General features: G+C 34.1%; 1 protein-coding gene across 1 annotated transcript; it reads right to left on the reverse strand.

Moving 5' to 3' along the window:
- Positions 1–18,638: 18,638 nt before the first annotated feature.
- LOC139858528 (probable prolyl 4-hydroxylase 3) lies at positions 18,639–23,400 on the reverse strand. The gene is made up of 8 exons (XM_071847369.1): positions 23,039–23,400; positions 22,270–22,366; positions 21,639–21,736; positions 21,417–21,514; positions 21,007–21,136; positions 20,378–20,565; positions 19,884–19,968; positions 18,639–19,079 (listed from the first exon to the last, which is right to left on the reverse strand). The coding sequence occupies exons 1-7, from the start codon at positions 23,248–23,250 to the stop codon at positions 19,895–19,897; spliced, it is 897 nt and encodes a 298-aa protein (XP_071703470.1). The 5' UTR covers positions 23,251–23,400; the 3' UTR covers positions 18,639–19,079; positions 19,884–19,894.
- Positions 23,401–25,250: the final 1,850 nt, after the last annotated feature.

Below are 25,250 nucleotides of genomic sequence, written 5' to 3' on the forward strand. Positions count from 1 at the left end.
CTGCATATCGGAGGATTTGTAATGTAAAATATGTTGGAAGTCGTATTGTTATTATCACATGTAAAGTTTGTAAGTCTAAGATTATCGCTAAACGATAATCATTATTAAGTTGTTTAAACCTTGTATTTGTAATAAAAGCTATGGTTTGTATTGTAAAAACGAATGCAGTTTTTGAAAAATGTCGCATATAGAGGTCAATACCTCGCGATGAAATCATATGTTATTGTATTCGTCCTTATGGTTAAGGTCGGGTTATGACAGACATTAACAATCGTTATGTATATATGACCGTTGTAACGTCGTTAGTTGACGTTAACGAATAAAGTCACTATATCAAAACACGTATGAGCAATATAAAGGACAAGATTTTTTTTCTTATATCAAACGTAAAGAAGAAGAAAAAAACAAAAGACAAAATCTTTCAAAAAGATACGGAGTATATATATGAGATCAATTTATCAACTTGTTGATTTTGAAAATCTTATGTATTTAAAAAGTCGTATTTTTCAAATTCTTTAGGGGTATGTTATGTAACTTATAATTAATAATTTCTATCATGTCACTTTCATGTGAATAGTAAATTAATTAATTTCGTTTCATTTACTATTCATATGAATAGTAAATGAATTAATTTCGATTTACTATTTTGTTACTTGAGTAATATATATACATCATATATATATTTTATTTGACGTCACGGTGTATACGTGTGTGACCCCGAAGACTCAAATAAAAATAAACATTAGTATGCATGAAATAAATAATGATTAATTGTATAAGTAATCATAAATGTTAGATAACATAAATATAAATGTTAGTGAAGTTAATAAGAGTTAGATTACAGAAATATAATTCAGGCGGTATAACCGACCATATATAACATAAATATAAATGTTAGTGAACATAACTGTAAATGTTAGTATACATAAATAAATGTTAGATAACATAAATGTAAATGTTAGTATACATAAATAAATGTTATATACATAAATGTAAATTAGGCGACAGTGTCGACCATAGATCATTTAGGTGGTATAACCGAGCATATATTAGTTAGGTTGCAGGGCCAACCATATTTAGTATAAATGTTGAGATAATCGTGCTGATAACGTGTTATAATTTAGCAGTATAACTACCTTTAGTGGTCTGGTTCTTGACTGTAGGCTATTGATTATTAGAAGATAAAAGAGAGGGAGAGAGTATATTGATTATTGGATCTTCGTGATCAAGGTTATGACGTATCTGAATTGGATTATATTTTCTCATTAAGCCGTTGTAAAAATTAGAATGCAAAAAGTGGAAAGAGCAAATCATTCTTTGATAAAACTATTGATGATGATCGATTCATTATTAAAAAAAACCAAAACATCGAGTTTCGATCATTTATTAAGTTTCATACATATGTCATTTATCAAATGATAGCTAGGTTTCATAAGCAAGTCAACTTAATAAATGATGAAACTTAGTGTTCTGAATTTCTTTTATAATAAATCGATCCTCAATAATTTTAGCAAAGAATGATTTACTCTTTCCTCCTTTAGCATTCCAAATCTTACAAAGACTTAATGAAGAAATATAATCCAATCCGGATCAGCCACAACATTGACCACGAATATCCAATAAGGCTTTAGTAAATAAAAAACCTACTGATATTCAGGTTATATACACAAAGAAATACTCGATCAGGTTTCCCCGAAGATGAAGAATTAAAGGAATTTAATGATGATGTATCAGACTCCATGGAATCCAATGCACGTGCAATCAAGCTACATACATCATCGTCATCAACAACTTCTTTTGTCGGAAATTCTTTTGGCATTGAATCGCAATACTCGACCTTCAAAAACAACAGAGACATAGACTAAGCAGTAGTAGCTACTGTAGAGGGTATAAACATTGCAACCATGGATCCTAATCTGCAAGTTCCATAAAATTATATTATCAGTCAGATAGTAGTTAGGTTTCATAGACTAGTCAATGGGTTACTTTTAATTACAAGTGTCAATGTCAACACGGTCAATCTAGTAAGAAATGAAAGATGGTAATAGTGATGGTAATAAATAGTAGGTTAGTAAAGACTATCTAATTGAAACCACCCAATCATACTAAAAGTTGAGTAAATAAGGTAAAGCAAACAAAAATATTATCGTTTTAGATTTCGAATATGAACATAAAATGTGACCCGTATAGCTACATCCATACCCTCATAATATCTTCATGACAATAATATATTTATCATAATCTTAAGTTAGAATCTACCTAACTCTGATTTTGACGTGAAATCAAGTGAAAAATAAATTGTAAAGAAGTTGGACTGATTTGTTGAACTAATATAAGAAATACCACAAAGCAATAAATAACATGTTGAGTTTATTGAAGAAAATAGTTAATAATGATAAGAATCGACCACTTTAATCTCTTAAGGATGTTAAACTGTAATCTAAATTAAAGGATGTTAATTCACCAAGACTAACGATAAAGTTAATACTTCACACCACCAAATAAAAGAAAATGAAGATTTTAGAGTAAATAGAGCTTGAATCCATTAGAATTCATATTCATCAAAACTGACTTGTTACATTTGTAGCAGCCTCTCTTTTATAGATAAGTCAAGTTCTAGAACCTTCTATTACTAGACAAAATAAAACAAAAACTAAAAAATATAAGAGGTTGTTCCCTTAGTACAACCATCTTCAACCAATAGAAAACAAATAGAAAATTAGTTAGAACAACTTTTTAGGACCACTTTTTGGGACCATTTTATGCTGTTGCTGCTCCCATATTCTGCTTCCATTTGCTGATTTTGTCTCTATTTTCCTTCTTACTCACAAATGGTTGGCTTATAAGCTACATTTCCAACTAATTGAACTTAATTGAACAATTACGATCACACACATATATGTTGCATATCTATACAAACATAAAACATGTGACCTGGTTATTAAAAGCAAGTAAAATAGGAATGGTAATGGCCTTAGGCCAACCATTTAAGTAAGGTGTACCCTGGCTGGCTGAACTTGGGGTCACCAAACAACCTCTCAAAATGAGATATAGTAGGTATCACAACCATAGCTTGACTTGTATCCATCACCAAATCAGGTTGTTTGATTATATTCCTCTTATTTAATATGACAACTCACACCCAAAAGGCCTTACACCTTGAAAGAGTTAAATATTACCATCACCGCCAGAAACTTTCAAACACCAACCAACCAATAAAACAAGATAAACATCACTGCGTATAAAAATACAAGAGCAACCTATAAAACGTAAGAGAAATATAGAGACATACCGAATGCTAGTCCAACTATCCAAGTCAGACACACACCTTTACAATTTACGTTTGGATTTCCAAGCTGGTCCAAGTCGGAAATGACAGACAAACAGATTCAAATATTAAATTATTAAGGGTATTACTCCATGATAACTTGAACTATCCGTTAAAAAAAGAAACAGAAAAAAAGAGAGAAGATAATATGGGGTCATGAAAGAAAGCCAAAATGCATACTGCCCAAAAAACAGATGGCCATCAAAATGACTAACCTCACAGTCTTCTAGAACCAATAAATCTGCAATGACGACAAGCTTATGTTATAAGAACAATCCAATAAAAACACAAATCATGTAGAGACCAAAAGGAAAGAAGGTTCAAAAAAACAATATGATATTCATCAAGATGCAACGATCTAACCTTGTGTTCCTTTCTGCACAGCCAGTATGTAACAAATTATTAACTCATCTATGTCTAGCCTTATTACCATACACGAACTAGACTAGCAAGATTTAACATAAACAGAGGAACAGATTGATAAGACTAGATATATGTCATTGACACTCATTTACTTACAGACTTATTGCATGTGAATCTAAAGTAACCCAACAGTGAGACACCCTCAAATAAAGATATATATGAGTATATGAATTATGCTGCATGAAAACCTGTTAGATAAATTACAACGAAACTGAATATAAATCTATACATGATACAAAGCAGAACAATCGCAACATATCATATTAACAAAATAATTATGAACTGAAACGTAAAACGATCAAACAAAATTTAAGGTTGGAACGGGCTTGTGTTTGACACAATTCCCTTAAACAGATTCGTCGTCTGTTCCCAGGGTACACCGTTCGAAGCAGCGTACTGCCGGACTTAACACTTGCCTGAAAAGAAGTTCGGAAGCAGAGAAACTGAGATGGAGAACTGAATGCTTTGTTAGTTGTGTGTTTGTTTCTGCAAACTTAGCCACTATTTATTTACAGAAAGTTGCAGCTTAATCATTCCAACAAGTGAGTGGGTAATCATTCTATATCATGATCAACTATTCCACCAAGTGAGTGGGTATCTAATCAATCACTTGTGGGTCTCTAACAGCTCATCACCAAGTTGGATAATCATGATTCATCACCAAGTTGGATAATCATGATCCAACTACAACTGTATGTCATGATCCAGCTAACTGTATGTCATGATCTAACTACAACTGTATGGACCAAAAATAAATCGTATTGCAAAAACAGGCCACGCACGGGCCGGAATTTTCGGAGCTGCATTCGTGTCCGCAGGTCGTGCGGGCACGTCCATTGGATCGCAGGAAATCCTAAGTTTTTGCACCTCCCCTGCGCGAGAGTAGGCGCTAGAGTAAAATATGGCATAAGGTCTTGACATAGGTTTGGAGATAAGAACTTATATACCTCTCATAAGTTTATCTCCACTCCTATGTGGGACAAGATGCATTTCACTAGATTTCCATATTTTTGCATCAAACACACAACATTGAGACTCGATATCTCATTCACATTATATCCGTTTTGGACACACTTTAGCTCATTTTAAAGTCCTCGTCAAGGACTACAAAATCCACTAAATAGCTACTAATATGTATTACGTTATCATATATTAATGTGTGTCCAAAGTTTGGTAAAAATCATTTGTTTTATCCAAAATTTCCAACAATCCCCCACATGAATGGAGATCGCTCTCAGAAACAACAATCTTCCGATTAAATTTCAGCAGTTGAATCTTGCATACGATAGGTAGGTGTTACCCTTTGAACCTTTGCTTATGAAACGCACTTAGTCTACTGGCTCTGAGTAGACGACGATGTCTTTGAACTCGTCTGCCGTTTGTGTAGGTGACAATACGCTTCACACAAGACTCTCCCTGACAAAGTCAAGTCCTCATAGTTATGTTCGTTATGGTCATGAACATTCGCCTGGTTCTGCGAGAGCTTATCAAATATTGTGCCCTAACAATACCCTTCGAAGCAACCCCACTTCTCTCTCACATAGGTGATTCACCACAGCGTGGCTACTGATTAACCACGCATGGTTATTTCAGTTAAATCATTAAAAGCCATATGCTTATCCTCTTACTTGTCACTTTTAGGAATGGACTAGGAAGTCTACTCTTAATTAGTAAACTCCCTTTAAAAGGTGTAGGGGTTGCTAGTTTAGTAATTAACTCCCCCACAGTGACTTCGCTAGTTCATACAAGTAGGTTGTCCTATTGAACTCAGATCTTGGGATCTCCAGTCAACTGAGTTAGGTTTTTCTTTCATATAAACTTAGCCTTTCATGGGCTTTAGTCCCATTCCCATGCACGACTTATACACTAACTCTCTGCTTAAGCCTTTTGTCAGCGGATTTGCAATATTATCCTTTGACCTCACATAGTCAATAGTGATAATTCATGTAGAGATTAGTTGTCGTACTGTATTATGTCTACGTCGTATATGTCTATTCTTACCATTATACATTGTGCTATGAGCTCTACCAATCACCGATTGGCTATCACAATGTATACTTATGGCCGACACTTGCTTAGGCCATCTTGGTATATCTTCAACGAATTGACGTAGCCATTCTGCCTCTTCACCAGCTTTGTCTAAAGCGATGAATTCTGATTCCATCGTGGATCTAGCAATAACCGTTTGTTTAGATGATTTCCATGATATAGCAGCACCTCCAAGTGTGAATACATATCCACTTGTCGCTCTGGAATCATTTGTATCAGATATCCAGTTTGCATCACAATGACCTTCGATCACTGCAGGATATCTGTTATAATGCAGCCCATAATCCCTAGTGTATCTTAAGTACCGAAGTAACCTTGTCATACACCTCCAGTGAGACGTTCTTGGATTACTCGTGTATCTACTTAGCTTGCTTACATCATATGCTAAGTCGGGTCGAGTACAACTCATTAGATACATTAAGCTGCCAACAATTCTTGAGTACTCTAATTGGTTAACAGGTTCTCCTCTGTTCTTAGCTAGATGTTGACTCGTGTCAATGGGAGTTCTAGCTACATTAGAGTCATTTGCATTGAACTTTTCAAGAATTTTATCCACATAATGGGTTTGACTTAGAACAAGTCCACTTTGGGTTCGTGTGATTTTTATCCCCAATATCACATCTGCCAAACCCATGTCTTTCATGTCAAACTTCGATTTTAACATGTCTTTTGTAGATTTAATCATCTTCTCATTACTACCAGCAATGAGCATATCATCTAGATATAGACAAAGGATAACATATCCATCTGGTGTGTCTTTCACATAAACACACTTGTCACATTCATTGATCTTAAATCCTAAATCAAGCATGACATGATCAAACTTCTGGTGCCATTGTTTGGGAGCTTGTTTTAGTCCATACAAGGACTTAACGAGTTTACAAACTTTCCTTTCTTGTCCAGGCGCTTTAAACCCCGCGGGTTGTTCCATGTAAATCTCTTCTTCGAGATTTCCATTTAGGAAAGCGGTTTTCACATCCATTTGATGTACTTCCAAGTTTCTAATGGCGGCAATGGCAAGTACTAACCTGATTGAGGTTATTCGCGTTACCGGCGAATATGTATCAAAGTAATCTAGACCTTCTCGTTGTCTATAACCTTTGATCACCAACCTTGCCTTATACTTATCAATGGTACCATCTGGCTTCAACTTCTTCTTGAAGATCCATCGATAACCTAGTGGCTTGCATCCCGGAGGAAGATCCACTAACTCCCAAGTATGGTTTTGTAAAATAGAATCTATTTCACTTTTAATGGCCTCCTTCCATTGAGGTCCTTCAGAGGAAGACACCGCTTCATGGTAAGTTGTAGGTTCATTTTCAACCATGTAAGTGTGAAAATCAGGACCGAATGATTTTTCTGTCCTTGCTCTTTTGCTTCGTCTCAGCTCAAGCTCTTCTTCCTCAGATTCTACTAGTTCCTCTTGAACTCGTTCATGAGGTGTCTCAACTTCAACACCTTCATCGTCTATTCTAGACGAACTTCCAAGTTCATTTGCAATGCACGGAAATATATTTTCAAAGAATGAAGCATTTCTTGATTCCATGATCGAACCTTTGTGTATATCCGAAATCTTGGATTCATGCACAAGGAACCGATAAGCCGTACTGTGTTCAGCATATCCGATAAATATGCAGTCAACAGTCTTTGACCCTATCCTTTGTGCCTTAGGTAGTGGAACAGCTACCTTTGCTAGGCACCCCCATACTTTGAGGTACTCATATGATGGTTTTCTTTTCCACCATAACTCGTATGGGGTTTCATTCCTTTTCTTTTGGGGTATCTTATTTAAAAGATAGTTTGCCGATAGGATGGCATCCCCCCACATTGACTGGCTTATACCCGAACTCACCAACATGGCATTCATCATTTCTTTCAAGGTTCTATTCTTTCTTTCAGCAGTGCCATTTGATTGGGGTGAGTAGGGTGCAGTGAATTCATGTCTAATGCCATTTTGCGCACAAAATTCAGCAAAAGGTGCAACATATTCGCCACCTCTATCACTGCGGACAACCTTGATTTTCCGTTCAAGTTGATTCTCAACTTCATTTTTATAAGCAATAAATTTCTCAATTGCTTCATCTTTACTTTTCAATAAGTAAACACAACAATACTTCGTGCTATCATCGATAAATGTAATGAAGTACTTGTTACCATTCCTCGTTGGAATGGATTTTAAATCACACACATCAGTGTGAATCATATCAAAGGGTTCGGTTATTCATTCAACCGATTTGAAGGATGATCTTGTTAATTTAGCTTCAACACATGTTTTACATTTATAGTTTGAGTCAATGTGTAACGTTGGTATGCAATTTAATTTAATTAAGTGACGAATGGAATTAAAATTAACATGACCTAGTCTACCATGCCACACATTAGAAGACTCAAGCAAATAAACAGAAGTAGTACTTGTTTTATTAGCTTCAGTGTTAATAACCATTGCATTTAGCTTAAACATGCCATTAAGGGCATAACCCTTACCAACATAAACACCACTTTTGGTCAACACGACCTTATCAGACTCAAACACTAGTCTAAAGCCAAACTTATTCAATAACCACCCAGACACAAGATTCTTACGAATCTCAGGAACATGCAACACATTAGTTAAAGTAAGTTCCTTTCCAGAGGTCATTTTTAGGATCACATTTCCTTCACCCTTGATATCAGCTGTAGCCGAGTTTCCCATAAACAGCTTATCTCCACTAGTAACCTCTTTGAAAGTGTTAAAGAGGCTTTTATCAGCACACACATGACGGGTAGCCCCAGTATCAACCCACCACTCTCTGGTATTATAACCAACCAGATTAACCTCGGAAATCATAATACTGAGGTCAGAAATCATAGCAACCAGGTTGTCAGCATCATCAACCATGTTAGCTTGTTTAGAAGTATATTTCTTTGGCTTAGTGCACTGATCAGCACGATGACCTGGCTGGTCACAATTAAAGCATTTGCCAGAGAACTTTTTCTTCTTGGCAACACCTCCTTTAGGTCCAAACTTGAACCCTTTTCCCTTGTTACTCTTCTCAGTCTTCCATTTACTGTTGCTACCTTTTGAGGATTGACCGTGTTCAACAATATTAACCTTTGCTGAAACAGGGGTAATGCTCCTTTTAAGAGCAACTTTGTTGTCTTCCTCAATACGAAGACGGACCACAAGGTCTTCAACGGTCATTTCCTTTCGCTTATGTTTCAAATAATTTTTGAAATCAACCCAGCTTGGTGGCAGTTTCTCAATCATAGCTGCAACTTGGAAACTTTCACTGATTATCATTTTTTCCGCATATATGTCATGAATAATGACTTGTAATTCTTGGATTTGACTCATAACAGTCTTTGAGTCAACCATCTTAAAGTCCAAGAATTTAGCTACTACCCATTTCTTGGTACCAGCATCTTCAGTCTTGTACTTTCGCTCTAAAGACTCCCATAATTCTTTGGCAGGCTTTATTGTGCAGTACACGTTATAGAGAGAATTCTCCAAACTATTCAAGACATAGTTCCGACACAGGTAATCCAAATGTTTCCATGCCTCAACCGCGCTCACTGTTTGAACATCCCCAGCAACAAGTTGGGGAGCGGTTTCAGTTAAGACCCTCGCAAGGTTCAACGTTGTCAGATAAAAGAGCATCTTTTGCTGCCAACGTTTAAAGTCCACACCAGTGAACTTTTCAGGTTTCTCAGCATGAGAAACTACCGCATTCGGTAGTGGTTCAACTGTCGCAACAGTAGCATTAACAGTGGAGGAGCTTGGGATCGATACTGTCGCACCAGTATTCGTAGCAGAAACGGTAGTGGAATCCGGGCTCGACTGAGTATCCATTATGAAAAGAAGTTCAGAGGAACATTAGTAACAAGGCCGAAGTTACAAATGAGTGTGATTTGAAATTCGTAAGTAATGTTTTGTACAAACAAAGATTATATACTAGAAAATCATAGAATGTTTTATGTTCGTAAACTTAACTCTCATAAATAATGAGAAATAGCAACATCGTGTTAATTAAATAATAATTAGAAAGCAAATGAACTAAGATACAAAACAACAATTAAATATGTTTAATTAACTCTCACATGCATACTGTAAAGCCTTTTAACAGAAAGTTATAAAATTGCCTTCATATTGACAAAGTACTCCAACATGTTAGGCCATTACACATGCAAATATTAATATATTCAAGAGCACTAGATACCATATATACGAACAAGTTTATGTGCATTTAATCTCAACATAATAAATCTTAACCATTAGGAATTAGAACCACATGCAATACATGTCACAACATACAACAATACTTCAATAAAGAACATGTCGTCGCATTCATAAATTGGAATCATAAACTTGGAAATAATATATGCATATATTTTCTACTGTTTTCTAACCTTGATAAATTCGGTATACAAAACACGTTTATCAGCTTACGTATATCTTATATCGCATCAGTTAATTATAATTCGGAGTCATATATCAGCAAAACACAGTAAAGCATGCAGTTTATACGCAGTATTAAATAAGCAGATACACGACAGCAGCAGCAAGACATAAATCTGTTTTATCAGTTTCGCATGTTGGAACATCGGATCTGTTTAAGACTGTTAGATAAATTACAACGAAACTGAATATAAATCTATACATGATACAAAGCAGAACAATCGCAACATATCATATTAACAAAATAATTATGAACTGAAACGTAAAACGATCAAACCGAATTTAAGGTTGGAACGGGCTTGTGTTTGACACAATTCCCTTAAACAGATTCGTCGTCTGTTCCCAGGGTACACCGTTCGAAGCAGCGTACTGCCGGACTTAACACTTGCCTGAAAAGAAGTTCGGAAGCAGAGAAGCTGAGATGGAGAACTGAATGCTTTGTTAGTTGTGTGTTTGTTTCTGCAGACTTAGCCACTATTTATTTACAGAAAGTTGCAGCTTAATCATTCCAACAAGTGAGTGGGTAATCATTCTATATCATGATCAACTATTCCAACAAGTGAGTGGGTATCTAATCAATCACTTGTGGGTCTCTAACAGCTCATCACCAAGTTGGATAATCATGATCCAACTACAACTGTATGTCATGATCTAACTACAACTGTATGGACCAAAAATAAATCGTATTGCAAAAACAGGCCACGCACGGGCCGGAATTTTCGGAGCTGCATTCGTGTGGGAACGATTGGATTGCAGGAAATCCCAAGTTTTTGCACCCCCCTGCGCGAGAGTAGGCGCTAGAGTAAAATATGGCATAAGGTCTTGACATAGGTTTGGAGATAAGAACTTATATACCTCTCATAAGTTTATCTCCACTCCTATGTGGGACAAGATGCACTTCACTAGATTTCCATATTTTTGCATCAAACACACAACATTGAGACTCGATATCTCATTCACATTCTATCCATTTTGGACACACTTTAGCTCATTTTAAAGTCCTCGTCAAGGACTACAAAATCCACTAAATAGCTACTAATATGTATTACGTTATCATATATTAATGTGTGTCCAAAGTTTGGTAAAAACCATTTGTTTTATCCAAAATTTCCAACAAAACCCACAGATTAAATGGGTACAGGTCATTGTACTTCTTTGTCACAGATTAGATTAGTTATATGATGTATTAAATCTCACTTTCAATAGGCGGGCACAAGTTATAATTAAACATAGGGTTCCAACGTTTCTTAACGGATGAAACAAACCAGGGTCCGATCCAAACAAAAGCTCTGTTACTCCTATTAAGAAATAAGAAGACCATATAAATTCGCCATGATAAATACATCAAGAAGAAGAAGATCACAAGAATTACTTAAATTATAGAAAAACCTTAAATCCATTAGCATAAAAAAAAGTTTCATGTTGTTTGACTAAGTTCATTTCTCAAACTCTTAGTTTTTCAATAAATAAAAATTAAATCTTGTTGTAGAAAGAAAAATTTAGATACCTTGAATTGACTAGAATAATCAGTATCTATCCAAATGAGTTTACTTTGTACCCTAATTCAGCGGTGCAGATCTCGGCTTAGAGGACACCACTGAGTACTCGTCACCAACTCAGTTACTTGAATTGTCACCGGATAAAAAAATAGTTGCTATTCTAAGAAGGTTTGCAACTTTGCATGCTTATTTCATACATAATATATTTTTTTCATAAATAAACACTTAAGTAACAACGTCTACGTTTACCTTCTTACACAGTTATACTAGTATATGTGGGATTGATTATTGTTGATGTTGGATAACATGTAAAAGTGTTTATGATCTGATTGACCCAAGACTCATCTATGTCTATAAACAAACAAATTTGAAGACTTTGGGCTACAACTTTCCCAACAATGGTGTGTTGTTTTGATAAAACAACCTAGGAGCATATAAATACTTATGTAGTTACGTTGATAGGATTCTTGAACAGTCTCCATCAAACCAAGAACGTGTGTTGTTTTGAGTAGTCATTTAGATGGTAAGAGTCCTTTGATAATTAGAATTTTTCATTGATAGGTGATTATTTGTGTTGTTTCAGCTATGAATGAAGATGTAATAAGTAATTACTCAAGTCTAACCTCAAAAAGAGTACTACTAAGAGTAGTTGACTATCGTTTATTATCGCAATGTGCCTAACTATAACTTGTAGGTACATTGTAGTGGTAAATGGTTAGCGTTTAATATCGCCAGCATGGGTACTATAGTAGCTCCAAATTAGCAAGATGGTGTAGTTATATTGTGTACATGCATTATGTGTTTTAATGTCATTGTTTGATATGTGTCACACAAACCAAAGGAATTTTGAGGACACTTGCCACTTTTTTGGGAAGGACCAGCGTGTGGCTATGGGGAGTTTGTATGTCTTTGATTTCGTATTTGTTCGTATGATCCTGAAAGAGGTCACTGGTTGCTACTCATGTGTTGGGCTGTAAGCGAGCTTAAGGTGGCTCAATCTGTTAAAGGTAAACTCGAGCTCAATAATAAACTTTTGTGATTAGGCTCAAGAAGACAAAATTTCATTCCTCGTCCTGAACTTTACATCGATTTTGACTCCCGGTCCTTTTTCTTTTTTTTTGTGCATTCCTCGTCCCTAAACTATTAAAAGAGTACAACCCTCGTCCCTCCATCTAGATTCTGTCAATTTCAGTCGTTTGTTCAGACATGTGCAAAGCATGTGAGGGTAATTTGGTCTTTTTATTTTATTTCTTTTGTTTATTATTTAACTTATCTTTTCACCCTCATCCTCATCATCTCATGTTTATCATTCCCAAATTAAAAACCCTAATTTTATACTTTTATAAAATCAACAAATCAAACCCACACCATTTGTGCTTGTTACTTGATCACTGCTGCTGTTTTTAATCATATAAACACACCACAGTTCATATATTTAAGTAGCTTATTCATCACCATAGTTCACCATATTCAAGCTAAAACATCAAAACCGAATATGAACATGAAATCGAAGCTAGAAACCGCAACAAAAGTGGTATCATAGTGTCAGAGCTCTTCCTCATCGATCCAAACTTTGATTTCGTTATTTATTTTGCTGAAAATCGATTCTTAGATCCGTTTGACTTTCTTTGACTTTTTGGTGGGTTTTGATTCCGATGTGTTTTAATCAAATTTGAAAAAGTGGAAATGTTCACAATCAGCTAGTGATCATTTCCCTAAAATTTTAGGAATTAATTCGCCCAATTGAACCCAGAATTGTTGATGAAGATTGAAGAAGAACATGAAGAACTTCAAAAATTAAAATCGTGATCTGATGAGTTTTAGGTTGTGAATCCTTCGTGAAAGATGCTTAAAAACTTCATCTGAATCCTCGAAAATCACTGGTAACATCGGAAATTCACCAAATTGTTCCAATTGAATCTTTGACCAAAAAACTTTGAAGTTTGACTTTAAGATTTAAATCACTGTGATGTTTCTCAACTTGATTTATAGTTCACGAAGCTTGAGTAAGTTATTAGAAACCTGAATATATGCTCAATTTGAACTAGTAGAAGTTGTACTAATCCAGGAGTCTCAACATCTCTGTTACTGTATATATGCTCAATTTGATTCCGATGTGATTTGGAATTTTAATTGAAAAGTTTGTTGATATTAATCACAAAGGAAGATCAACGAAGCATTGATTTAGGATTAGAATCAGTTCACTGATCTTGAATTATGTAGATGATCATCATTTGAAGATGTAATTTGATGCTAAGATGATGATGAAGATATACAAGTACTGTAGAATTGGGGGTTTTTATGAAGTATTGGGCACGAGGAATAGAAAGTGAATTGTGAAGAATTGGGGGTTTTTATGATAGAAGAAGAAAAAACAATGACAAAAATACCCTCACATGACATGCACGTGATAAGGGGTAACGGCAGGTTTTGACAGAAAGTAGACGGGGGGACGAGGGTTGTACTCTTTTAATAGTTTAGGGACGAGGAATGCACAAAAAAAAAGAAAAAGGACCGGGAGTAAAAATCGATGTAAAGTTCAGGGACGAGGAATGAAATTTTGTCGATCAAGAAAGATAACACATGGATTTATAAAGAAGAAATATTATTGAGTTACAATTTTGGAAATGATTAGATGTGGTAAAGGGCAGTGTAATAACAGCATAAATGGGCATTCTTTCAGTATTGGTCAACATAAGAAGATGAAGAAGCAATACTTTATTATATAAAAGTGATTTTCACATGGTATACTCTGATCATTGCAGTCCTTGTGCAGGTGAGTACCACCACCCTTCTTGAGCCCTGATAGAGAAGAAGAAAATGAGAAGAACTTGGAGAAATACAATAAAATGTATTACGTAAAAATTTAAGATATATATAAGACGTGAAAAGAAGCAGCAGTTGAAGGATTAGAAATGTGGGTCAATCAGTAAAAAGTAATATCACGAAGAAGAGAAAATGGTTATACAGATGTTGTGAGATGTTGAGGCTAATGATGTATACGAAGAATATGATCGAGGCTAAAGAAGTTGAAATTCAAGAAATTTTGGTAGTGTCCGAAAAAGTCATTCAGGATGCTGAATAATCAATTTGTGTAGTGGTGCTTTTTGATCTTGTGTCTTTAATTTGATTGCATTAATTTTCTTTAGACTTAATTTCACCCCTCGTTCCAGAAGATTACATCAAATTTGACTCCTCGTCCTTTATCTATTTTTTCTGCATTCCTCATCCCTAATGTAATTACTTTATACATTCCCCGTCCTTCCATCCAATTATCGTCAATTTCAACCGTTAAGTGCAGTCATGTGCAAATCACGTGAGGGTACCTTTGTCTTTTCATGTTTAAATCACCTAATTAATTTTTATTCCGTTACAATAAAACCCCTCTTCTTAACAAACAACTCACCGGTCACCATCGAGTCTTTATACCCAAAATCAAAATATATCCATTAAAATCCTTTTTCCTTTCCAAGAATCAAAATCAAAATAACTCCATCAAATTTCGTCTTTTAACAGTTTCAGCCATGAACATCTTCCTAATTCCTTTCCAAGAAAAAAGGTCATATATCTCCATTAAAATCGATTTAAACACTTGGAAAACGTTCAGATCTGAAGTTCAATCACTAAAATCGATTCAAAGAAAGTGTCCAGATCTGAAATCGATTCAAAGAATATGATCAGATCTGAAATACAATTACAAGTTTCCGACGATAGTTGCAAGTTTCCGATGGTGGAAGCGGTGGTTTGCAATGGTTGATGGTTTCCGATAGTGGAGGCGGCGGTTTGCGATGGTTGTAGATCGGAGCGATAATGATGGTGGTTCCAGTGATGTTGCAAACGACGTCTGAGAGTGGTGGTTCTGGTGTGTTGCCGCCCTAAACCGCAAGCCCTTCAACCCGATGGTGGCGGTGATGATGGTTGTATTTTCTTGTGGATGTGTTTGCACTAGATATATTTGTAGATAGAAGTGTTTGAAAGATTTTACAGACAACGAATGTGTTAGTAGATATGTTTGTAGATGAGTTGTGTTTGATGAAAGTGACAATGAAATTAAAGACGAACATAGCGTGTTTTTGTCATAGAGAGAAATAGATTTTGATTTGATATAGGGAATGTTGAACCATTTGTTGAAGGGTCCAAGCCTGGAAGGTGAAACCATTCGTTGATTAACCATTTCTTGTTTGTAATTTTTATTTTTTACATTAACTTCTTAGTTCATCTAATTTATATAAAAGAATTTGTTGGGAATTTGATCTAGTTTGAAATCTTTGATTAGGATTTGTTTCAGTTTGGATTTTATTAGAATTTAAGGTTTATTTATTTATTTTTTTGAATGAATGAGGGAGAAATATGATGAAGAGGTAAAGAGGGTAAAAAATAAAAAGACTAAAATACCCTCACATACTTTGCACATGACTTGACTTAACGGCTGAATTTGACGGCAATTGGACGGAAGGACGAGGTATGTAGAATGTTCAAACATTGGGGACGAGGAATGCAAAAAAAATAGAAAAGGGACGAGGAGTTAAATTTGTGTTAAACCTCATGGACGAGGAGTGAAATTAAGTCTTTTCTTTAATATGACTAGAAAGATTCTCTATTTTCATTGTTTATGTTAAATTTATAAGTATGCAATGCTAACTCCAGATGTGGTATTAAGTATTAAGTGATAAAAGTATAGCTTGGATTAATATAATATTGTTTTCATTTATAACCTTAAGTATTTGAACAAAACTTATGTCGACATTTATTACTCCGTATAAGAGATGTCCCAACGGTTGGGTCCTGGGGCCGCCCAGCCATCCGCTCACCTGAGCGTCGATGGACCCAAGCCACCGCCCAGGGCTGCGTCCAAGCCATCATCTCTTGTTTCGTGCTTTTCTGGAATATTTGTGGACGGAGAATAAAGCTTTTTTTTTTTAGCTTGAAAGCCATGAAAATGGTTATAAAAATGGTGATGTCTGTATCTTGCATCTGTGACTATATACGTAAATGTAGATGAGGAAGATGGAGATAAAGATATTTTTAATTTTTTATTATTATTGTGGGTCCCACAAAGTTGTGGCAAAAAATATTCCCTTATTTTTTGTTTTATTTTATTTTTGTGATATTTGATTAATTTTTAAATTTTTAATTAAATATAATTTAATAATTAATAACTCTTTTTTTTTAACGACAAAGTTTATTAAACTAACCCCCAAGCAAGATACTAGGAGGCTTAAAAATCAAACACTTACACTGGCTTAACAAGCCACTCGTTCCAATTTACAAAAACTTTACATCTACTAGAATGTCACAAAAACGAAACATTACAAATAGAATCAAATAAAAACATTTTCTTCATCTCTTCGCCGGAGAATAACACGTTGTTTCTAATAATAAAAAATAAGAAGTATTATTAATAATAAAAGTATTTTTAATTTAATAAGTTTTATGTTTAATTTAATTATTTGATTTTTAGAAAAAAATAAAAAGTAATAAAAAATATGAAAGAAAAGTGTAACTGTTGAGAGTGTTTAGTTTTGAGAAAGAAGTGCTGATGTGGCGTTGAGGTGGCGTCTAGTCATGGAGGACTCAGACACAACCATTGGGACTTCTTTAAGGAATTTGCTACGGACTATTTGTAATTTTAACGGCTATTCTCAAAGCTTAAATTTATGCAATAATTGATGGTATATAAGTTGGTTAACAGAAGTTATATGTAGAGTGGTGATTAATATGAAACTACAATCAATTTATGCATCTCTAAACTCCTTAAAAATAGTCCTAATGCCTATTTTTAGATCTTTCCGTATTATAATTACAAGAAGAAAAAAAAGTCTTCCGTAGTTTATATTGAGGAGTGATATATCAACCTACCTTTTTAACCTACATGACTACATTATTATTATTATTATTATTATTATTATTATTATTATTATTATTATTATTATTATTATTATTATTTTTTATTTTTTTTATTTTTTTGACTAAAATAACGATAACATGACTACATACTATTCAATTCAATGTGATAATCAATGAAAAAACCAATAATCATTTAGAGAGAATTTAAATATGACACTTGTCATAATCTTAATTATTTAGTATGTCAAAAAACCATTGTCCATACTTGAATTATTAATTATTAATATATATAAACAAATAAATAGGTAAATACTAGAAAACTAGTTGTGGAACTCTCGCTTCGCGCCGGGAGCTCCGTTTTGAATGCGAGCTTAAAAAAAAAGTCTTGATCTATCATCTAACATTGAAGAGTTGTTCCTTTTGTGAAAGTTGCTTATTTTAGCGTTCATTTTTTTTTTTGTTTTTTTTAAAAAAAAAAGTTAGTTGATCTTTTATAAAAAAGAATATTTTTCGACATCTTTTGGTAGCATTGAAGGGTTGTTCCTTTTATGAAAACTGCCTCCTTTATTGTTGAGGAAGAAAAGGAAAAAAAAAAAAAAGTTAGTTGATTTTTTTGGTAAAAAAGAATTTTTTTCGACATCTTTTGGTAACATTGAAGGGTTGGTTCTTTTATGAGAGTTGCTTCTTTTATCGTTGAAGACCAAAAAAAAGAAAGTAAAATGACGAAAATATCCATGGTTACTATTGATGAATAGTGTACAGTGTTTTGTCTATTAGATATATAGCTAATGTAACAAACACTCCGACAACTATATCCGATCAGTTTCTCACCTAATAGCAGAACAAATGTACGCCTTCAAATAAAAGTTTCACCCAAGCAATGTATTATTTTGCCGGTAATTCGCAGCCGATTAAGATTAATGTTTATAGGTTTGGTTTACACTTTAAAATATTATTATTTGGTTCCGTACTGTTGTTTCCTAAGCTAGTTGAACAAAGTAAGTAGCCTGGATTCATAAGGAGTTCAATCAGGTTATCAGGGTTAGAAATAGGATTAATATATTTGAATCATTGAAACCCAAAATAGACTGTTACTACACATATTGTCCAAAGACTCTTTAAACTTTAAAGCAAATAAGCATTGATCACTAAAACTATACGACTAACCTGAAATAAGAATTCTATGACTGTAATTAGTTCCCACAACTATGACAACAAAGCTAAACACATACTTCGAAATAACGACTAGATTTGGCTATTCTCACATACTAACTTATATCACGGTTATGTGTATATGTTACTTCGTATCACTTTTCATTCGGTAATAAGTTAATCTGCTATGCAACATGAAACTCGTTTCTTTCCTTTTTTTTTTTTTCTTTCTGAAATCAAGAAGTAAACCACGCAACCCATTATTTTACTGCAACCAATTCCACTATAAGACAAGGAACCACCTGAGGTTTATGTTACATTGGCAGCTTCAAATTCCATTTATGTTCTGCAGTGAAGGGAAAAATAGTAAGGGCAAACATTAAGTAATTACTGACGATCACCAAATCAAAAAGAACAATTAAAAATATGACTGCAAACAAAAATGCAGTTTAATTAGTGGTCTTTTTGGATTTAAAAACCTTAATCGCTACATAAGTCTCGATACTTGAAAAGTGGTTTAAAAAGGACCCCTAAAGGTGTATAGGGGGCAAAATGGATGGGTTGGGTGGCAGGTCAAATCAAGTTGGGTCGGGTTGGTATCACACTCCCAACACTTACTTTTGTCCATTTTTTCTAAATCATACATACTTAAAAGTAAGCATGCCTACAAACACTATCACTACAAACAATAAATCCAGTATTTAATAATAACAATCTAAGAGTCTAAGCATATGAGTTATGACAATGGTTACTATAATTATTATATCGTGTAATTTGATTGGCCAACTCTTTCTAACTTGAGCTTTTAATAAACCCTTTGAACAGTTACAGATTAGATAGATCCACCTTTGACCCATTGTTTAACTTTATTATATCTTGTGCAGGGGTTAGAACACGTGCTATGACAAAAGAGATACAACGATGACAAAAGAGAATATACTTGATTAACTGGTTACTATTTTTCATCAAAACTGACGCTATTGGAACACTTAAGCTCCTGATTAGCTTATTGAAGACAAAAGCAAAAGAAAACGGGGTGGCTTATTGGGTATGCTCTGATTCATTTGTTTCTTAAAACAAAAACAGTAGTTTTTTGTAGCCACAACAAATAATCACAAGACCAAAAGGTATTAAACTCATAAGAGCGTACCTTCAACAGGCTTATACTTTGTATTCTTCAACGTGCATCCACTTCGTAGATGACCATTTGTGTCCTTTAATCACAGGACAACCTCCTGGAGCAGATAAGCTAAATCGTATTAAATGCTGTTTGTTTTTTAAGATGTTTTTATCTGAAGATCTGCGGACCACGTCTGTAAAGAAGATGTGGCCTGAAGATCTATATGCTGAATATTGAAAATTGTTTGTTTTTATGTCTGCAAAATAACTTTAATCATGTATGTAGCAGTTAGAAGCACATTCTAAGTATGCGAGGTTGCTGACAGAATAAGACATTATTATATCTTATGTCTTCGGAAAAACAAACAGTGTGCAGTAAAAACGTCTGCGGGCACGCAGACATAAGACATAATAAGATCTGCAGACTGAAAAACAAACGACACCTAAGTTTAGGTTTGAGCATTGAAGCCATATTTCCAATGTAAATATGGATAAAATGTTAAGTTCTGCAGGGCACATACGTACCATGCAAACTACTTGGATCCAATGTCGCATCAGGCCGCATGCTCCAAAAAAGTAATGCATCACCCATTCTTGGTTTAACGTGTATACCCTTTTTAGCACACTCAGACAAATTATCCCAACCGGGCTTAGAGCTAAAATTTCCCTGGGCATCGGGAAAAACCGTCTCTCCCCCTTCCTCAACATCCGACCTGCATTAATAACAAGTATATTTTGCACTATATCATGTGTGTACTCAATGAATGCTAAAAAAACAGAGGTGGCAAATTAGACATCTAGACATGTTAGAAACAGGTCGAGTCAGGTTGACCCAAAACACATTTTATCCACAAAAGAATAACTTGTTGTATTAATAAATAATAGGGGAAATATGAGTATCTAGAATATATTATTTCAATACCAATCTAGTTTTTAGTAACAAGATCCTTTCAGAGCTTTTAAGCGGTATATAGCAGTTTTAGGTAGCTTCTGACCCGTGTCCCATTTGCTTTTAAAGTTCTTATATTTCAGTTTGCCATTTAAATTGTTAAGGAGCAAATATAACCAGAACTGACTGGTGGCTCAATTTGCCACCTCTACTTCAGATGTATCTAGTAAATAGGCAGAGGAAACATGCATGCATGATTACTCACAGATACATAAGAACTGTAGCTATTCGCTGTCCTCCATTTTTAGTGTTGAACTCGTCAAGAAAGTAGTCAAAATGAGGCTCGTATTTTTGTCCTTCCTCGTAATGGAGAACCTGTAGTCCTTCTCCATGTTCTGTAACGTTCAAAAACCATTAGTCTGTATAACCCACTTCTGTTTTTTACTTGACATGAAATGCTAGTAACAAGTTTTGAGCATCTATTGCATTTACATGACATAAAAAATGACATAAAAAGATAGAAAATACTACAAGGATTCAAAAGCAACATTTTTCTTAAACTTCTAATAGCCTAGATGTTGTCTTTTGGATGATCTAGGCCTAGCCAATGTCCACAAGACATAATAGTACATATATTGATTGGCATAAAATTTATGTGATATTAATACACCATACCTACGGGGATAAATGTGAAGTCTGCTATCCTTTGCTCTATGTTTCGTATAATTTTATCCCTTCCCCTCCTCAAAAACGTCCCTGAGCTTGTACGCACCCTAAAGAAGAAAGTGGTGACTGTTGTCAGCTTCTCATGCAAAACCAGCAACAAATAATCCTACCTAGATATTGATATGACCCAATTGTAGTATAAGTAAAGATGAAAAAGTTAACAGCACAAACCTGCTATCTTTACTCTGACCAGTCTTGCTATCAACAACTGTTGACTTTGCCATGTGTGGCTTCGCAAGATTTATCAAATACTCACACTCTTCCTTAGACTGTTTTACAACACAAAGTAAGAGTCAACACTCGATACTGAATAATCGTTAACAGTGCTCCTAACAATATTGAGAGTACGTGGAAGATGAATATATACTTGTTCATATGATTCTATTAAAAATAGAAATAGAAGCTAAGATCACAACATTCAGGTAGAATTAATTAAAGCCAATGAAAGTGGTTTTCAAATATAATATGATTAACAATATGATAGTAATGAATAATACTATGCAGAAATAAATCTCAATGGTAATTTCAAATAACATCCCCAAAACAGATTTTGTGTTTAGTGTGCAATGACATGGCGTTTTCAAAAAGTGGCTCTTCTTAAAATACAGATGATCACTTCTTTAAAAGACTTGTCACACACTATTTTCTAGTTATTGGTTTTTGCAAACAATTTGAATAGATACTCTCCCTCGATATGGAACCAACCACCAGTGTATATAAGAGCATCGTTAAATACAATATATGCAAACCATAAATTATCCACAGAAGAAAATAAAGAAGGCATCTGGGAAAGGGTAGTCACCAAGAAATTGTGATAGACAAAAGCTCTAGGCTCCCAAGAGAGAATCTCAGTCCATTGATCTCCTCTTTTACCCATCCCGTCACCATCACCATCACTACTGCAACCCACACCAATAAAGTTCTCATTAAAAGGTATACATTACTGACAACAATAAAAATAATATCCATCCAAAAGTAACAGGGAAAAGTGTACATCATTGAACAATTGTTAGACTTTAAAACACTAGCAATATTAACATAACAAAATGAGATACAATCATATTCTATAAACCTAATTGGCTAATAACCACAAGTATATTACAGTAAAAATGTATAATATATAAACCCTCTGTTTACAATATAGTAGACAATATAGTAGACAGTTCATTGCCGCTACAAGATCCAAGTTCTGTGATGGATATTACAGCTAGTTAAAACACTCCCTAATCCCGATCACACTACTTAGCTTACGAAAAGTTATAGATAATTAAACATCACCTAAAACCGACCTGCAATCACATCTCAGATTTCACAGTATCTAACAAAACCTAAATTCACATAAAATTGAAGCAAATTATACTTAAACTCACAGCTCATCAACTCCACCAAAATTCCACTACAATTTGAGCTACAATCAAAGTTCAAAGTAACTAACTAAATCTGAATTCGGATTAAAACTGAGAAAAGTAAAAGTCGGTTGAAATCAAAGACAGAATCACAATTTAAAACACACAGTAATAAGTAATAAAAGTAAAAGTGACAATAGATACGGTATATACAAAATTACGTACACAATCAATCGTTTCCGCTTAAAAGTGATCCGATGGTGAAGTGACGCAGAAGACGAATCGTCATCAAAACCAATGGGAAGTGAAAAAATACCTAGGGCAAGAAGTACAAGTAAAACTATTGTGAGCATTAATAGCATTGATAGAACTAACGCTACCGTTGATGACCGTTTCCCTTGGTGATGCCGACCTAATAAGTTTCTTCCTTTCCGCATTGTTGCAATGATACAGTTTTGTGGATTGTTAGTAATTGCCGATCAAAAGAAACCCTAATTTTTAGGGTTTTTAGCTGAATTTATTTTCAGAAAAATGAAGATTTAATTACTTGTTTATTCGTGTTAATATTAATATGAGAAGAAGGAAGGTGATCGGTATGACACGGTTTCCGTCAAATCTGGTAACGGGTCAAATGTTTATAGTATAAGAACATATACAACCCTGCAACGTCACATACTGATTATATATTTTTTTTTCAAAAAGTACAATCTGCCTCTAACGTGTCAGATGTCAGTTTCTGACCCAAAATAACCCTGACGCCCCAATTCTGTGTCACCTGAATGTAGGTACCACCAGTTTTATTATTTTTTTATTTTATATTAAATATGAATACAAAGTATTTTTTATAAAATAAAATGCATATCAAATATAAAAAACATCACAAATTATTTCATAAAATTCAACTATTACATAAATTATTGAGTTTGATGTGTTAAAAATGATAGGTTTTGATGGGTTTATATAGAAAAGAATATAAATAATTCAAATAAAAAAAATAAAACAAAAATCATTTGAATGAAAGTGTTAAAATGAGAGAAAATATTGAGTTTGATGTGTTAAAAATGATAGGTTTTGATGGATTATATATAAAAGAAAATAAATAATTTAAATAAAAAAAACAAAAACAAAACAAAAATAATTGAATGAAAGTGTTAAAATGAGAGAAATATTGAGTTTGATGGGTTAAAAATGATGGGTTTTGATGGGTTTATATAGAAAAGAATGTAAATAATTTAAATAAATAAAAAAACAAAAACAAAATAAAAATCATCAAAATACGTGGACCAATCAGATCAACTGACGCGTTTTCTTTTTTCCGTGAGAAATCTAACTAACGCCCCGGTTTCGTCACCGGTGACGCCCCACTAGGGGCGTCAGGGGGCGTCACCCGTCGCCAGCATGTCTGACGGGACCCCTCTGACGCCGCGTTAAAATTGGTCTAAATAGTACTCCCGCACACCGTAATTAATAATCTGTGTACCATATTTCCTTTTTAATTCTTTAAGTAATAATTTTTCAACATCAATCGATAAAAAATAGTACATGAAATTCAAATGTAAGAAAAAGAGTGCACGTATAGTTATAAAGTTAGGCCATGTTTGATTTGGAATTTACGAGCTTAATAGAATGAATTAAGCTTAATATGTAGAGTACTAAGAAAGTGTTTGCTTTAAACTTATTAGATAAGATGTGTCATTGATAAGGCTAAAAAGGAACATATATTTTATAGCAATATCCCTCCTAAATAATAGGTTTTCATATGTTAGGAACATATCTTAAGTGTGGGGAAAGGTTATAAATTCTCTCGGATCTATTCTTGGCTTATTTTCTAAATTTTGTGAAAATTTTTAAAAAAAAAAAAAAAAAAAATTTCAACTAAATGAATTCAAAATCATGTTTATACATATTTATGAATGGTGAAAACTAGGTGTTAATACCGAAATTATCGTTACCTCGGAAAGGACATAAATTGAGAAACACCCTAAAACGATTGAATTCATTTAAAATGGAATAAAGGAGAATAAAAAGGCAAAGAAAGAAACTAAGTGTGGGGAGAATGTACCAAGTTATTCAATTAAAAACTATATATCACATGTTTCTGTAAAGTTATTGCAGGTGCTTTTGTTTTGGACTAAATTAACTGTTTTACCCGATTTACTGTAATATATTTGAAAGAAAAGATGGATCTACACGATGAATCAATTCCATCATTAAAAGGAAGTAAAGTCTTCCGAAAAAGAAACGCGCTTTTTGATTTAGGTCATGAAGTTGTCGTCCAGACCAGCTGTAGGTTGACGAAAAATCTAGAAAAGTCATCTCTAAAATCAGCAGGAAATCCACGGACCTCAGCATCAAACAGGGTCGCCAAGTGGTCAGATTTATCCTAACCATGAGAAGGATTTATCTCGTACAATGGGGGGGCACCGTGCAAATTAGC

This window comes from Rutidosis leptorrhynchoides, chromosome 1, assembly GCF_046630445.1.
Source record: "Rutidosis leptorrhynchoides isolate AG116_Rl617_1_P2 chromosome 1, CSIRO_AGI_Rlap_v1, whole genome shotgun sequence".
Classification (NCBI taxonomy): Eukaryota; Viridiplantae; Streptophyta; class Magnoliopsida; order Asterales; family Asteraceae; genus Rutidosis; species Rutidosis leptorrhynchoides.